At 33.0% G+C, this 16,606-nt stretch overlaps 4 protein-coding genes and 1 long non-coding RNA gene across 6 annotated transcripts; 1 reads left to right on the top strand and 4 right to left on the bottom strand.

Annotated features, from left to right (window-relative positions):
- Positions 1 to 91: 91 nt before the first annotated feature.
- LOC124433590 (S-phase kinase-associated protein 1) lies at positions 92 to 2,462 on the bottom strand. 2 transcript variants are annotated; one of them, XM_046983384.1, is made up of 7 exons: positions 2,390 to 2,462; positions 2,010 to 2,122; positions 1,593 to 1,663; positions 828 to 971; positions 677 to 746; positions 544 to 614; positions 92 to 367 (listed from the first exon to the last, which is right to left on the bottom strand). In XM_046983384.1, the coding sequence occupies exons 2-7, from the start codon at positions 2,104 to 2,106 to the stop codon at positions 332 to 334; spliced, it is 489 nt and encodes a 162-aa protein (XP_046839340.1). In that variant the 5' UTR covers positions 2,107 to 2,122; positions 2,390 to 2,462; the 3' UTR covers positions 92 to 331. The 2 variants fall into 2 exon arrangements, with proteins under 2 accessions (XP_046839340.1, XP_046839341.1); XM_046983385.1 differs by having other exon boundaries at positions 2,010 to 2,117.
- A 1,674-nt stretch (positions 2,463 to 4,136) lies between these two features.
- Positions 4,137 to 6,969, bottom strand: LOC124433354 (calcium-activated potassium channel subunit alpha-1-like). The gene is given in 7 exon segments (XM_046983116.1): positions 4,137 to 4,831; positions 4,949 to 5,143; positions 5,373 to 5,446; positions 5,449 to 5,502; positions 5,581 to 5,890; positions 6,270 to 6,475; positions 6,906 to 6,969. Coding segments are annotated over 7 exon segments (1,110 nt in total). The 3' UTR covers positions 4,137 to 4,624.
- LOC124459442 (calcium-activated potassium channel subunit alpha-1-like) lies at positions 6,899 to 12,951 on the bottom strand. Its single transcript, XM_047008894.1, is given in 20 exon segments — positions 6,899 to 7,089; positions 7,208 to 7,277; positions 7,379 to 7,468; positions 7,551 to 7,619; positions 7,690 to 7,808; positions 7,975 to 8,058; positions 8,127 to 8,192; positions 8,332 to 8,401; positions 8,478 to 8,560; positions 8,731 to 8,836; positions 8,909 to 9,019; positions 9,295 to 9,476; positions 9,548 to 9,631; positions 9,719 to 9,794; positions 10,042 to 10,117; positions 10,232 to 10,343; positions 10,474 to 10,567; positions 10,708 to 10,769; positions 11,638 to 11,719; positions 11,721 to 12,951. Coding segments are annotated over 20 exon segments (1,893 nt in total). The 5' UTR covers positions 11,945 to 12,951; the 3' UTR covers positions 6,899 to 7,056.
- A 715-nt stretch (positions 12,952 to 13,666) lies between these two features.
- Positions 13,667 to 14,709, top strand: LOC124459450. The gene is made up of 2 exons (XR_006953667.1): positions 13,667 to 13,713; positions 14,306 to 14,709. It is a non-coding gene; the product is annotated as an uncharacterized LOC124459450 (long non-coding RNA).
- Positions 14,710 to 14,920: 211 nt separating this feature from the next.
- On the bottom strand, positions 14,921 to 16,567 carry LOC124459446 (histone H2A.V). The gene is made up of 5 exons (XM_047008898.1): positions 16,488 to 16,567; positions 16,262 to 16,336; positions 16,061 to 16,174; positions 15,439 to 15,568; positions 14,921 to 15,198 (listed from the first exon to the last, which is right to left on the bottom strand). The coding sequence occupies exons 1-5, from the start codon at positions 16,488 to 16,490 to the stop codon at positions 15,137 to 15,139; spliced, it is 384 nt and encodes a 127-aa protein (XP_046864854.1). The 5' UTR covers positions 16,491 to 16,567; the 3' UTR covers positions 14,921 to 15,136.
- Positions 16,568 to 16,606: the final 39 nt, after the last annotated feature.

The raw sequence follows: 16,606 nt of genomic DNA, 5'->3' as shown, positions 1-16,606 counted from the left end.
AGAAAACAAATCTTCTCACCAATCACCACAATGATCATTGGTGATAAGTCGCACACACAGTCAAGATAAAACATTAGCAAACAACAGCAAATAACACAGAAAACATTAGATTTTTAACATATTTCCAAAGAAGACATCATCAACAACCAAGAGAATACACTTGGGATGGGATGATCATTAATGTAGTTTCAAAATCGCTCCATTTCCAAATAAATATGCTCAACCCAAAATTTCAAAAAAACAATGAATGAAAAAAAATGTCTCTGGAAACATTTCAAGATTTGTATAAATGTATATATAGTATTTTATAATAGTATTTTACAAAACTTAATTACTTCTCTTCACACCATTCATTTTCTTTCCTGACCTGAAGTTAAAGCACAATAATCATTGACTTTAGAATAAATGAGTTCCAGGAGGGTAAAAATGTGAGGCACAAGATTGCCATAAAATATTGAATCATGAAAAAGAATTTGGACAATAAAGAAAAAAAATATTGTCTGAAGAATAAGTAGAAACAATAGCAATTGTCTTGATCATTACCTGTTCTTCTTCTTCAGGTGTAAAATCATTTTTAATGTTGAATGTTTTTCTAATCTCCTCAGGAGTTTTACCTAAACATAAACTAAATGCTTCAGAAAAAATTACAGTATTATGACACCGAAACATTACCTACCTTTAATCATATTAGCCACAGTTTTGCATGTAACATCCAACAGACCTTTAATATCTAGATAATTTGCTGCCTAAAAAATGAAACCATTTTCAAAATCATGAAATGCACAAAAATAGTTAGACACACAAATTGTAAACATTGTTTTTCGAACCAATATTAACTCAAACAAAGTTCCTTGATCAACTTTGAGAAATTCCATATCCCAAGGTTCAATGTCGTCAGTTCTCTTTTCTTTGTTTTCATCATCCTCTGGGGGAGGGGGATCGTCTTTGTGATGAGTTGCCCATTGTATTACCTATGGTCATCCAATCATTTAATAATATTAATATGAATAATCATGATTTGGTAGGTAATCTTTACAAATTACACAAAATTGCAAAGTTTAGGTATGGGTAAATTTTACATAAGCACTGCCAGTTGGAAAAGGTTGAGAGGAGACTGTGTGAGAAAATTAATATTGATAGAAGTTATAGTGTGTTAGTAAATGTTGAAACACATGATGGTGTGGATGAAGGTGGATAAAGATGATGATATACATAGATATGAATACACATGATCAAGTGGATGAAGGTGGATAGAGATGATGATATATGTAGATATGAATACACATGATCAAGTGGATGAAGGTGGATAGAGATGATGATATATGTAGATATGAATACACATGATCAAGTGGATGAAGGTGGATAGAGATGAACATGTGTAGATGTGGATGCACATGATGGTGAAGGGAAAGTGGGATGGTGTGGGTGAAACTAGATGGAGATGAGGGTGTAGGTAATGATCACAATAATTTTGATTCAAGGTCACAGTGTTTTAGTAAATGTCCTTTGTGTTTCATGTATACCTAGGTTGTTATGGAAATTCTAATTTCAAAGCAAACAACAACACCTTATTGATTAAATAAAATCCTCACCTTCTTTAAAATAGCAGCATTAACATTGGGTAAAGGTACTGGATCCTCATCATCTTCAACCATACCAAGATCTGGCAAGAAATATAATATCATGCAGCTTAAAGAAATGAAAGATATAGCAATTGTTTTGTGTGTCTTTTCAGTCCATAATCATTGAGTTTTCAATAACTCTTCTTGTTGAAAAATACAAACTGTGATTATGGGAAGGTTGGTTTAGGTATCTAAATTACTGTAAGATCAAATACTTTATTATCATGTGCAAAAACAACAAGCTACAGCAACAGGCTGCATTTTTACAATAACAGCTATCCTCAAACCACAAGCCTGTCAAGACATTATTAGCGCACTTCTGCCCTTCAAAATTCCAAAGCATGAATTATTATGACTTCTCAAACGTGAAAAAAGATTAAAACATACCATCTAACATAGTTTTTATTGTAACCGATGCTTTTGCAATTTCAACATCCACATCAAAAACCTCTCCATCTGAACTTCGCAATTTTATGTTTGGCATCTTGCTGGTTTCTAAACTTGATTATGATAGTCGTTCAAGTTAAGACTTAATAATATATTTCCTGTGTTATCATTGCAAAATTATCTTGCACTTTTTACATTTACAAACTTCAAGGAAAAATACACCTAAAAACTATCATTGGAGTAAGAAAAATATCGGTTAAAATGTCACATATGTTAAGCCAACGGCCGTTAGTTTGAAGCACAATTAAGCTATAAATTCACATCGTGTAATTTATATTATTCACAACATTAAAACAAAATAAAAGTCAAGAAATACTGACCTAAAAGAGCTGCCTGTCTGTGTAGTAGTCTGTTTCTTCGACAGTTATGCCATTTACGTATAATTATTCAAAAATAAACAATAAACCAGTGACCTGTTTATTTGATCTGGAATATTGCTTTGTCTGCACCTCCCCACTATTTTCACCACTAGGTTTATTCAATTCAAGATAAAAGCATTTCCAATAACTTAAAAATGCTGTAAAAATTGCATGGACTTCACTAGTACTGCGTTTTTATTTGAAAAGCAGATTTCTTCTAACTTTTTAATATTTCTTTTTTTAAATACATTTTATTTCCATAGTTTTTTAATAACACAATAGCCAATAAGCATTTTAAACAAACAACAAGTTTTTTTTAATGAAGACATGTTTCTTTTAATCTACAGTTTTTAAATGTATTGGCAATTTGCGGACGTTAAATAGGGTCCTATATTGAAAAATCAGTGAAAACAAGTAAAGAAAGATTACCTCTACCTACAATAAAAACAAAACATGGCTTTAAACCTCTACCCCCACCCCTTTCAATAGTTGTAAATCATATAACTACACGATAGAGTTGACACAAAGGGACAGGAATATATGTTATTAACAGTTGACACAAAGGGACAGGAGTTTATGTTATTAACAGTTGACACAAAGGGACAGGAGTTTAGGTTATTAACAGTTGACACAAAGGGACAGGAGTTTATGTTATTAACAGTTTAATACTGGTGCTTTACACTGTTTTATTGCAACAAAAGAACCTTCACGTTGAATTGAAGAACAATAAAATGACCATTGGCATAAAATCAACAACACTGAAAAGAAGATATATTATTATTCATTACAGGTTATTTTTGTGAAAATGTTAAATCTTCAAATGTTTTAGTTCTGAATTATAAGTTTAAGTGCACCATTGTGCTTTGCCTGAAAGTAAATTTTAAAATGTTTTAAGGTCAGTTACATGAAGTAGACATACTATATTTCAACTATCATTTCTTTTACACAATCAATTTATATGAATTCACCCATTGAAACTATTCTGTTTGAAATGATAAAATAACACTAGCTAAATCGCATTTAACTTGAACAAATCAATGATTACACGAGGCACATTAAATCATGTTCTTATAACATCAATTTACTGTTTGCCCATGTTAACAGTAGATTCCTTCCTCTTAAAAGTTGCCACTTCGTGAGTCCGTGCATATTTTTCTTGATATTCCTCTCGTTTTTTTAGGTACTTACTGGTGCATCTAGCACGAAATTCCTCGTTAAAAAACCATTCCTGAAAGCAGTTTTGCATCGCACGATTTTCACTTCGACAAGCAGTAATCAATGACAATGTTCTTCCCTTTGCACAATTCGTGAAGGCGTCAACATAATTTTTGCAAAGAACCTTTGCTTCCTCTCTCATAATTTTCGGTATCAATACATCTTCTTCAACGTGTCGTAAATTTGTGCCAGATGCCCATTTTGGCACTTGTTTTGGTTGGTCATCATTTTGTTGTTGATGAACATTTGCCATGTTCGTTATTGGCGTTATCAGGGGGGATCAAAGTGATCAACTGAAAACTAAATTGATCCCTAATCCAATCTCTAGCCAATGACACTGATCTGTAATCGTTAACCCAACTATGTATTCTTACTTTTCTTAAAAGGAAAAATGAAAACTTCCAAAATTTCAGAGTAAAATACCTTTCCTTCTTTCCAGTTGCAGGTCAATAGAAATTATCATCTATTCTTCATAGGGAATTGATGGTCAATATTTTTATAGTATGTATTTATTTAACACAATCTACATAAGATTTAACATAAGAGCCGGTTGCACGAACCCTGGATAGCGTGTTTTTATTTTTCTTATGACAAAGAAATTTTGTTAGTTTCGAAACAATATTTTATTTCAGCGATTGCACAGTTCAAATAGTATATTTTTCCCTGATAAGAGATTTTATGAACTTTAAGAAAAATTTGCTATCCACTGGATAACGCTATCCAGGCTTCGTGTAACCGACCCCTCACATCTGTATACAATGATGTAAAAATCTGAGGAATAAAAATTTTGTATTTTCAGAAAATCAAATTTCATATGAAAATGAACGAGAAATGCAAGTGACGTCTTGATATAAAAATTACAAGATGCTATTGTCTGTGATGTACAAAAAATTCACGATTTTTTCAAAACCATTTGAAATGTTATAAAATTTCATAAAATACCCGATAAAGACAATGAAAACGTTGCGAGTAAGATTATCGTTAGTTTTCACGATTCTGACAAGTTTCAAAATCACTTTGAGCAAGTCCAAATATCAGATCGCTCGAATTCAATGAAAATTCTGCCTTTGGAGCTGTAATGACATAACGTCGAACACTTGATCCATCCAAAAGACGATAAATACCAATACATACCATGCAGAACTTCTTTAAAGCATGCCTAAAGAGTTCGCCAAACGTACAAAATTCCTAAAATAACAAATTATATAAAGTTTATTTCATTGTTTCACGTCAAAAAATATAAACAAAATGGCTAAGAACGTTTTGGTATATGAAAAATATTCAATTGACTCATGTAAAACTTACTTCAAACTGTTTGAAAGGTCCTTCGTAAAGAGGTACCTGAACAAGTTTTGCTCTGCGTCTAAATGCAAATATTTCTGGCGTCTCTAGCACCCCCCGTATTTCTCGTCCTTCCGCAAATTGTGCTTCAAGTTTAACACTGACTCCTCCCGTAACAAGAGCCCGTACCAAGTTTAACACGTCAGAATTAAAGTATGTCTACAATAAAGTATAGTACTAAAAACAAATCATACAAGTAACTGAATATAAATTTCCTAAAATGCATGCAGTGAAAATAAATTTAGTTTAATAAGAAGTTTGTTCATGAAGCAGCATTCGTTTTTACAATGCACCACTTGCTTACAACTATTAAAATACTAAATATAGATATAAAACCTTGATGATTTTTGAGGGAAAATATTTTAAAAAGTACTATGACCATACTTACAGCTGTCATCAAAGAATCGAGTACTGAAACAGTGAAAGCATGTCCACATGCAAAAGGTTGAGTTTCATAAAACTAATTCCATCTTCATCTTCGTCTTCATCGTCCAAATATTGCACGTTGTTGTCAAATACTACAAAATGATGCCTACAACTTGAGCATTAAAACTACAAAACTGAAATTCAACAGATAAAGGCACAGAGTTACTGACCCAGTTCAGTAATCATAGGCAAGACACCGCTGGCTTCCTTCAGTTTTGATAAAGATTTAAATCGGCTTCTTTGAGATAAACCTGTCTCGTCGTCATTTTTTATATGTGCAATCTTTTCCTGTGGAAGAACCCGGGTGACATCATCAAATGGCATAGCTTTCAAATTAAGACTGGCCATAATTGACTCCTTGTCTGCTAATGCCTGATTATTGTGAATTGAACCAGATTGAACTATTGGCGACAATACAACCACCATTGCTGCAAGGTTAGCATTTACAGCGTTAAGATCAGCACGGTTGAATGGTGAACCCTTAAGAAAAATCATGTATGTAACACGGTTATTATTAAAGTATTGACAGTCAGGTAAAAACACACATTGTTATATATTTTAACACATTTACTGTAGTAAAAAAGACTAGCTCGTAATAAAGTACAACTAATTCATCAAAAATTGGCAACCCTGATGAAATTATGAGTGTCAACGCGAGAATACATTCAACTTTTTCAGTTTTTTAAGAGAATACATGTGTTAAAGTGTTGCTCATAAGTCATCATAAGCTATTACTACTAAGTCACATTTCTTAAAAGGCAATTTTTATTTTAAATTAATATTCTAGGACAGCAAAAAATATTCTTAAGTAAGTATTTGGTGAAAATTCACATTGTATCTTATTAATATTTTAACTCACCGGCATGACGTTGATTTCGGGAAAATTACAAAGTTGTTCCCATTCTCTTTTCAAGTAATTAATATTCCCAATGAATACAATCTTCTTCATTTCACTAGGTTGCAGGTTGCTCGCCCGCAGCGGTATACAAAACGTACGCAACCCAATAAGAGGATCGTCACTGTTTGCAAAACACAGACGACAAGATGATTGCTGAACACAATCGTCTCAGCACGACGTCGGTCCTTTAAAAAATCAGCACCATTTTCAGAATTTTGAAAGTTTGATACGCATTGTCTTTGTTTAAATGAGGATGTGAATTGATATATTATCAGGACTGTTCATTTTTAAGTACAACGCCCATAATTGTATTGTGAAAATGCAGAGTTTTAATGCACTAAAAACCAATCTGGGAACAGCTACAAGCAGCTATAAAATGAGACAGATAACATTACCACAATTGCGCTATCAAAGTCCACTCTTTCACACCAATAGTAAGTCCCAGTCGAATCGAACATTGTAGCAGAAACGTCTTTGAATCTACACATAAATTAGAAAGCAGAAAACTATATTCTATACAAAAAGGCACAAAACATATCAAGTTAAAAAAAATTCCTCACTTCTCCTCTTCCTGTCTCACACTATGTTTCTTTTTACGAACAGACGAATTCAACTCAATAGTATTGTCATCATCTTTATCCACTGAAACGAAAACTATCATGGTAACAGCATTTTATGACATGTACGTTTTTTGTCTGCCATATGAACTTTCAAGTCAACACATACTCACCATTTACAGTTGCATGACTTACAATAGATTGGTAACGTTGTATGCCTGTCTCTGCAAAGATAAAAAGTTGATAAAAAATGATGGACAAACTAGTGCAAGCCAACACCTAGCATTTTATCCTCTTGAAGCACAGTTGCGTTTGTTTTCTCCCTACCTACAAGGTAATTACCATCACAAGAACATTTTGTATCTGCTCCGCTTTCACGTTTTTATGACAGTTATTACAGTAGTAAAACACTCTGAAAATGAAAAAAATTGTCGTCATAACCATATACATGTCAGTGTGATTATTGTGTATCAGTATTTGCCATGTACGAATTAAAGCATTCAACATATTAACCTTTTAACTTGGATAGCAGAATCAGCTATGAAACATCCTTTACTTCCTAATTCTACATTGACGTTCTCATCACAGGGATTAAGAGCAAAGCTATAAAAACGTTAGGTTTTACAATCATATTTTACTAATAGGAAAGAGAAAAACACTCATAGTTAATAAGTCTTTACTGCACCAAAAATTTTCATTCATTGACCGGAGTTGTATGGCCAAAAGAGTCAAGCCAAGTCTCTCAAAACAAAACCTAAATGAAGATTGTTTCAATTCAAGAAATGAAGTCGAAAACTCCATGATAATTATATTGATCTACTTACAACACAAAATCGTGAAAACTCATGTCTACAAACGCAGGAGAAATTGTTTCTGTATACATTTCCTTCGACGCTCCAAGTAAGTAATTTGCCTTCCAATCAGCCAGCTCACAATCTGCAGGCTGTTTATAAAAAACTAAAATTCAACTTAACAAAACAATCAGGTAAAACTACACTTTGAAACAAAAAGATATTCAAAATGTTGATCATATAGGTTTCTATCTCACAAATGCTCAAAAAATAGTTTTTCGTTGCAATTAAACATTGCTAAACAAATTTATCTCATACTTCACTTCGCATGGCAAATAGATTAGCCAGCAGAGTTGAAAATCCTTGCGAGAGGCAACTTTGTGCAACGAATCCAAGCTTGAGCTGCAGAAGGATAGAAAAAGTGAAACTAAACAAAATGCATAAAAATGGTGTAAACTTGAATGCCCTACCTCACTGACACAGACAATATCGTCGCGTGTACTTTTATTCCATGAACGGATGTTAAATATATGCATCTTAAAAGAAAAAAATGCAACATTTTCTTGCTATGTAAAAGTTGAACGGCTCAATAAGCCCTACGTTATCAAAGCTTGGTAATGAGCGATGTCATCAAAGTAGTTCAAAAATATAAATATATGATATAGGACTATTTACTTTATTGTGATATTGTAGAAGTTGAATAACAATACGAATATTTGAAGAAAAGTTCTTAATAGAAATAACTCTAGAAAAGTGAAACATAAGTATATTGATCAGTGAATTGTCAACATTATAAGTGACCATCAATGGATGATGAAGACCTCATGATGTTTGCAGCATCCTCGGCGTCAGGGTTTGTACAATGTCTATTGGCTAAAAGTAACACAGCTGTCGCTTCTTTCATCTTAAGATAGAAAAGAAACGTTAACATATTTGATGTAACAACACGTAGAAGACAGTAAAGAGAATGCGAAATTGGTTCAACGTAGACGTTGAGAAATTCAAAAGCTGGTCATGACAAGCAACTAAATAGAAAACCATGGTATATCAACAAACAGTTCATTAAACATTCACCTTGACTCGTTCACAATCAGCGCTATCCAAAACTGTTCCTTTGAAATACGACACTTGACTTGAGTTACGTTTCAAGACTGCTTCTAGTTCACTGGATGGAAACGATCTAAACACATGAAATATAAGTATAAAATTGTTCAAGCAACAAAATTTGCAAATGATGAATGTTTCTTCTTACGGATAAAGAAAAACGACATGTTCATTTATATCATCTCTGTCTGAATGAAGGAATTCTTTCAAGAATGAGTAAACTGTATCTTTGGTAATGTGGCCAGATACAACAACATGGCTGAAATATAAAAAATACATGTATGACGCTTCTAATAAAGCAATCTAGTATAGTCAAAGGAATCATAATTTAGTTTAACTTTCTCTCCTAGAAGCAATACAACTAAAGAGTTGATCCTGACGAGATCTCCATAAAGGAGAAACTGATTTAATAAAGATCTATTATTAATCCATAAGTTTACGTCTTTTAAATCATAAAACAATCAATTGCATGAACAAATAGCAATACAGCAATTAAAAAGAAAGTTTCCTAGGTATCACTCATTTGGTCATTACCTTACACCATCCGTGGGTTTAAAAGTGCTGTTGTATTTTGATTGTGAGGCAAGGAAAGAACCAATAACTGGTATGGATGATGTAAACATAACAAGACCAACAAAAATAAAGATGCAGATAAAAATCTTTCCCAGATAAGTATGACAGTATACATCACCATAACCAACCGTCGACATGGTCACCTGTTTTAAAAATACATCTCCATTAGTGTTATTCTATAAATGTTAATTAGAAGCCATTACAGTAAACATACGAGAAGAAAATAAAGACACTCAAATGGATCTAAGTTGCTTGGTTCATATTTATTATCACCAAATGGATCGCCAGTATTTTCAAGCTATATCAAAGCGGATATAAAATAAATTTTTAATGAAAAAGTTTGAGGAAAAACATAGTTTGTGTTTGTATCTCACATTCAACTTACGATATGAACCATCCCAGCCGATGTAATCCACAATCCAATAAAATTTCCAATAACAGTAGCCATCTCGATTGCACCACTGAAAGATATTATTTGATTATGTGCAAGGTTTATGAATGTTTTATTTTTGGAACATCAGAGGTTAATTGTAGATAAGCAGAGTAGAATTTGAACCAATTAATAACATGATATAACGACGAAATTAGCAAGAAATTAAATTTTACGAAAAGTAAACCCAAAATACATGTAGAAAAAAATATGAATAGAGTGCATTAACTTATCATCAATAAACAGTGAACAGAGAAAAACTGTAGTTTCATTCTTACGCGCTTTTTAAAATTCCAAGAATCTCCAAAACCTCAGTAAGCTTTGTAAGTTGAAGTGCTCTCAGAAATCTTAGACCTATTATAAAAGAAATGAAAACAAGCATATATTGTTGAGCACAACGTACAGATCAAAGAATATACAACTTAGTGATGACGACAATATCATAAATAGGTTGGGTAATTTACTTACCCAACCAGTTTTGCTTGACAACAATTGAAACGAAGACTTGAGGTACAGTAAAAACATCAACAATTGACGTAAGCTCCAGCCAATAAATTAGCTTATCGTTAGCGGCCAAAAACTATAAATTGTTTCAATGTACTTATGGTGAGCTCTAATAGTTAAAGACAAATGTCCCATGTAAAAAAGTTAAAAACGCCACGAGAAGTTAAAAACACCATAAAAAGTTTTACACAAAGACTTTTACTCACCCTTATCAGAAAATGAACAATGAAAAATGTATTTAAGCTGATTTCAAAAATCCGTAATTTCTGCTCCTTCAGTTTGAGGCAATATTCCACAGGACTGAAAAATAAACATAACGCTCCACAGATGTACATTACAAAGTTTTCTCATGTCAATACTGCAGGAGGGAAGGGGTGGAAATCTTGATGTAAAGCGGTGGAATGGAGAAATTGTAAAATAACAAAATAAACTCCACTCACAAAGCTGTTTCGATGTAGTAAAGAGCGACAAATATCATACTGAAGAAAAATGATAACACAATCTAAAAACAAGACAAGTTATTACAAACCTAATATTAATCTGTGGAGATAATGACAGGAAGGGTGCTACTCAAAACTAAAGATAATCAAAAACATTAAAAAAATAATTATTGTTGAAATATAAACTAAGATAACGTGTGTCAGTGTAGGTAGTGATGAATGAACAACAGAGAATGAGAACAGTCTTTATACTATCTAAAATATAAACTAAGATAACGTGTGTCAGTGTAGGAAGTGATGAATGAACAACAGAGAATGAGAACAGTCTTTACACTATCTAAAATATAAAGTAAGATAACATGTGTCAGTGTAGGTAGTGATGAATGAACAACAGAGAATGCAAACTGTCTTTACACTATCTAAAATATAAACTAAGATAACGTGTGTCAGTGTAGGTAGTGATGAATGAACAACAGAGGATGAGAACAGTCTTTACACTGCCTAAAATATAAACTAAGATAACGTGTGTCAGTGTGGGTAGTGATGAATGAACAACAGAAAAAGAGAACTGTCTTTACACTGCCTAAAATATAAACTAAGATAACGTGTGTCAGTGTGGGTAGTGATGAATGAACAACAGAGAATGAGAACAGTCTTTACACTATCTAAAATATAAACTAAGATAACGTGTGTCAGTGTAGGTAGTGATGAATGAACAACAGAGAACAAGAACAATCTTTACACTATCTAAAATATAAACTAAGATAACGTGTGTCAATGTATGTAGTGATAAATGAACAACAGAGAATGAGAACAGTCTTAACACTACCTAAAATATAAACTTAAGCAAGTTTCCTCAATCCTGGGCCTTCATCTTCATCAGTAAAATTTCTGTCATATGATAACTTGCCTTTCATATTTTATACTCACTATGACCTTTCCTGTCAATGTCTTAACGTTCACAAGGGATCCCGCGCCTTCTTTAATAATAACATGAACGTCACCCATGTCATGGGACAATCTTGTTTTGATGATCTAGATTTTCTTGATCTTTTACAGGAGATGGAGTCACCTGTAACGTTTTCGACCAATTTCCTTGAAATAATTTAACGAGTAGTCTCCCAAAGAGGATTATTAGCAATCCACCAAAGTATAGCGTGATCGACGTTAAGATAAAGTAATGCCATTTTCGTTCCTCACCAGGGATGAGAATATCTTTACAACTAGTTGTATTCATTTTTTTTTTAAAGAATCACACTGTGCTATCTTGCTTTTAATGACACTTTGCTATGACGTTCAATCTTGCTCAATATTTAAGTTCAGTATGCCATCACTACCAAGAATTATCGCCAAACGATTCCAAAAAATATATGAACTTGATAGAAACTTTACAACTTGTACGAAGAAAAGTAGGAATTTAACAACTAACTATCGATTTAAAAGTTCAACAAGTGTAGAAACAAATATCAATTCGCGATAGTTTTACAACAGGTGCCACAATCGAGCCATGACAACAGAAGATAAATGTAAACTTCGCTTTGCTGCAATGTTTTGCAATAATTGAGCATACGTTGAAAACATTATTTAAAATTAATAAACCATTGTATGTATTCCTACGTCTTATGAAATATCTCGCAGATGAAAATGGTTGTCATAGACAAAAAAATGCTAACATAAAATGAACGAAAGTCATATTGAGTAGCTGTTGACAACGGTCTTTATATAAAATTTGTGTGACAATTGACATTGAAATGTTAAAGACAAACTAAACAAAATAATTCTGTCGACAAGTGTAGAAGTTTCCACACTTTTCCAAGAGAACTTGTAACTAAAACTGCATTTTGATAAACATGAGTTCTTTAATGTATAACATTTTATCAACTCTTACAAAAAGAAAATCTTATTTAACAAGACAAGCAATAAAAAATTATTCATATTAACGACAATTAACTGTTTTTTGTTGTCTTAAAGTGCTACTGAAGTGAAATTTTCATATTTCGTTTTTCGATACAAACGTTTTCTCTGTATTTTACTGATCATTTTGAGCTATCGCCCACTGAATTTAGTCGATGGGAACGCATCGAACTTTGCGTTCAAACATGGCATATTTGCTTGTTTTGATGCGAATTTGACTTTGAGTGCGTGACGTCATTTAAAGGACGGAAGTTCAATTTTAAAGCTCTTAGTATATAAAAATTATATACGAACAAGCATATTTCCAACTGGAATTTTACATATTTTATAACTTCCTTCGCAAAAATTGCGTATATTTAGTGACAAATGAGCAACACGCATAGGTAAGCAACATTTACAATCGATTAGAGTTTTATAAACTTCTTGAATTAACTTATATTTCTCAATAAACTGGGTGCCGCATCCTTGACGAAGTCTGCGGTTTTAACACACACGCAATGTTATCAGAAACTAACTGTAACGCGCTTATTTCCAATCATCCAATGTATACTACTTTTATAAACTTCTGGATTAGACTTATCATTCTTATCATATGGGTGTCGCATCCTTGACGTAGTCTGTGGTTTTAAAACCCATGCAATATTATCACAACGCACATAATATAAGGAGAATAATTTTTTATTAAGTTAGTCAAACGTAACGATACACCGGAAGTTAAAATATGGCGAGTAGGCAAAATTCTGCAAAAAACCGTCGAGGAGGACAATATTGTGTTGCTGGTTGGTCCAACGGAAAAAGTTGTACAAACAGTCAACACACAGAGGGTGTCTCAGTACATCGTTTCCCCATGAATGACAAGGAGAGGCTGAGTAAATGGACAAAATTTGTTAGGAGACATAGGCCAAAATTCGTTCCTCAGCAGTACTCTGTGCTATGTTCAATGCATTTCGCAGATTCTGCATTCACCGTGAACGCAACAGTTGCAAAATCGCTAAACATGAGACGACAATTGCGCTCTGATGCTGTTCCAACCATAGACTCTGTAAAGGCATTTCAATCCAAGGTGATAAGAGCAATCGCGACCGCAGAGTTGTAAGTACAAAATTATACAAGTTAAATTACACAAGTTTGTATGCACAACCTCGCTTCCAATGTTCGAGGTTCTAAGCCATCTGCGTCTTCTTCGACCGACACAAAATTCTCTCCGACTGCGTTCGCAAAGGTTCATTTTCGTAAGGATTTACAACTGAATTAGCCACAATTGTATCCTCATCGCCGGAATTCGAAAGTAAATTTTCATTTGCCATATCTGAGTTTTCAGTATCCGAACTGCGTTCGCTTTCACTGCTTGAAGAACTCATATTTTATTGTGTATATGTGTTAAAAATCTAACAAAATACTAGTAAATCAATGCTCATACTTCGACTTCCGTCCTTTTAATTACGTCACATCCGTATAATATTTCAGTTGTAAAAATTCGCACGCGAAACCCAACTTTGAGCAAAAATTTATTGATGATCCCGTGCTTCAATATGCATAAAAATTATACCAAAGTGATCAGGAAAGATAGAACTATTTGATTATAGAAAAAAATCGATACCCAAAATTTCATTTCAGTAGCACTTTAAGATTGAAAATAAACAGAACTAGTATAGTAGGTTATTAATTTTTTTTGGTTGTTAAGCTCACCTTAATGCAGGGGAAACCTCTTGTAGATGAGAATGGAGGGATGACCATACCGTAGAATACAGTAAAAGCTTTTGAAGGCACCTGAAGGAAAGAGTTCTGATACACCACTTACATCTACATTCATACAGATAAACTAAGAGCAATAACTTCTCTCATGCACGTGATTGAAGGCATGCAGGTTAAAGAACTAACTGCATGTTACGCAACTATTCTTCATGGATACTTATGTTTCTTTCGCGAGCCTACAGGCAATAATAAAAACTGTGAAATCAGAGTTAGAGAATACAATCACTCAGTATAAAGATGCCCATCAAAACTAACATTACCAACACATTCGCTGTGTATACATAAAAGTATATTAGGGTAAAGTTTTTAATTAAAAAAAATGTGAAGCTAGTAGGCAAAAATGAAATCTTTTTAGATCTTCCATTGTTCTCATAGTTAAACCTTGGACTAAATATACAGCTACTTTTCTCATAAGGAATATACAGTCAGAAAAGATGTACAAACTAGGAGTATTGTAGAAATTTAGCTGAATTTGATGAACCCATCAAATATAAACCTTGTCAATCTGATGATTCTAGTGAGAAAAAAAGCAAACAAACCACAGTATTTGTGTCATTTTATTACATATTACAAGAAATGATATGAACTGTACATTGTTAGTTTAAAAGAGGCATCCTGAATACATATACACTTCAAATATAAATAACAAAAGCTAGCAGAGCAAGATGTTCTTATTTTCAATGTACATTTGCCTCTCATGTGATAGTGAATGAATGAGAGAACACGGTTGAAGGAATCATCATAAACATTATCTATAAAACTATTGTGGTTTAGGTGTTCCTTTCTTTCCAATCAAACTCTTGTGAATATGAGGAATAACACCTAAAGAATGGTATAAATTGTAAAATTAATGACGGATGATTTCAAAAACATGTGTTTGATAACTGCAGCAAAAATTGATTCATAAATCAGAAATTAATTACTTTACCATTACAAACCCGTCAAAGCAGCACATTTATAAGAGAAAGCCGACCATTGACAGCATATTAAAAATACATTTCTCCACCCAAATTTCCAAATACATCATATTTATATAAACAAATCAACTGTAGCACAGCTTACCTCCACCAGCAATTGTTGCTTTAATAAGAGAATCAAGTTCTTCATCACCTCGAATAGCAAGCTGTAAATGCCTTGGTGTTATACGTTTTACCTTAAGATCTTTTGAAGCATTTCCAGCCAACTCAAGCACCTATGAATACAAGTTATTAAACACCATAAACTACATGAACTGATCAGATGACATAAATATTCAGTGATAATAAAAGGTGGTAGTAATTATTTTTCGCTCAATAGCAATATATGGTGCTATATAAAAAATAGGTATGAAAATAAGGAATTTTAGTAATTTAGAGGAAAGAAATTTGAAGCATAATGGTTTCATTACACACAGTGATTTTATCATACAAAAGCGCCATGACCGAGTGGTATTTTTGGGCGGGAAATTTTAAAACATAAAACTTAGTCGTTTTCCTCATCAAAAATTAACCTTTGTACAAAGAAAATATGATTTTCTTGCAAGTCAATAGTAAGAATCGTAGTTTTATGCTCTTTCACAATATTTTTCAATAATAACACGTATAATCTTGCGTAATATAACCAGGCAATGGGAGCTTGTGTTTGGACTTTATTCTATGAAGGGCGTATTATATTTTAGAAGAATAGTGAATATCTTTCTTCTTACCTCAGCTGTAAGATACTCTAAAATTGCTGCGCTGTACACAGCAGCAGTGGCTCCAACACGGCCATGGCTAGTTGTACGGTTCTTCAAATGTCTGTGAATACGACCAACTGGGAACTGAAGGAAAAAAGCGATAAATAGATATCCGATTGGACAAAGCGGATGCAACTAGAAAAAAGCTGAAATAAATAAAGGCTAAAATACCTGTAAACCGGCGCGAGCAGACCTCGACACGGCTTTGGCTTTTGTTTTGGAGTCTTTTCCTGCTTTACCTCCGGCCTGTAAATCGTAAAACTTCATCTTTTAGAGCCCAGTAATCGCAAATACATACAAAATAATATAAAATAAAGATCACTTTCAAAATATTTGATAAAATGACAACGTTAACGATGGTACAAATCAACGGATGGAAAGGATTCATGTCACATACCATGCTACCTCGAATTTGTAATCTTGTGTAATATGTCAAGCGAAACTATTTAACGAACAACAAGAATGATTGCGTCAAAATTGCGCCAAAATCTAGTGTTTAGACTTTGAACAGTCATT

This window comes from Xenia sp. Carnegie-2017, unplaced genomic scaffold (genome assembly GCF_021976095.1).
Source record: "Xenia sp. Carnegie-2017 unplaced genomic scaffold, XeniaSp_v1 HiC_scaffold_13, whole genome shotgun sequence".
Lineage (NCBI taxonomy): Eukaryota > Metazoa > Cnidaria > Anthozoa > Malacalcyonacea > Xeniidae > Xenia > Xenia sp. Carnegie-2017.
This window is presented reverse-complemented; position numbering and strand designations above follow the sequence as displayed.

Coding starts and splice junctions, on each gene's coding strand:
- LOC124433590 (XM_046983384.1), bottom strand. CDS start 2,106: ATGCCAAACATAAAATTGCGAAGTTCAGATGGAGAGGTTTTTGATGTG. Junction 972..1,592: donor ATGCTGCTATTTTAAAGAAG/GTGAGGATTTTA, acceptor GGATGACCATAG/GTAATACAATGGGCAACTCA. Junction 368..543: donor CACCTGAAGAAGAAGAACAG/GTAATGATCAAG, acceptor CTTTAACTTCAG/GTCAGGAAAGAAAATGAATG.
- LOC124459446 (XM_047008898.1), bottom strand. Junction 16,175..16,261: donor CTGCTCGCGCCGGTTTACAG/GTATTTTAGCCT, acceptor TTTTTCCTTCAG/TTCCCAGTTGGTCGTATTCA. Junction 15,569..16,060: donor TAGAGTATCTTACAGCTGAG/GTAAGAAGAAAG, acceptor TTGTATTCATAG/GTGCTTGAGTTGGCTGGAAA.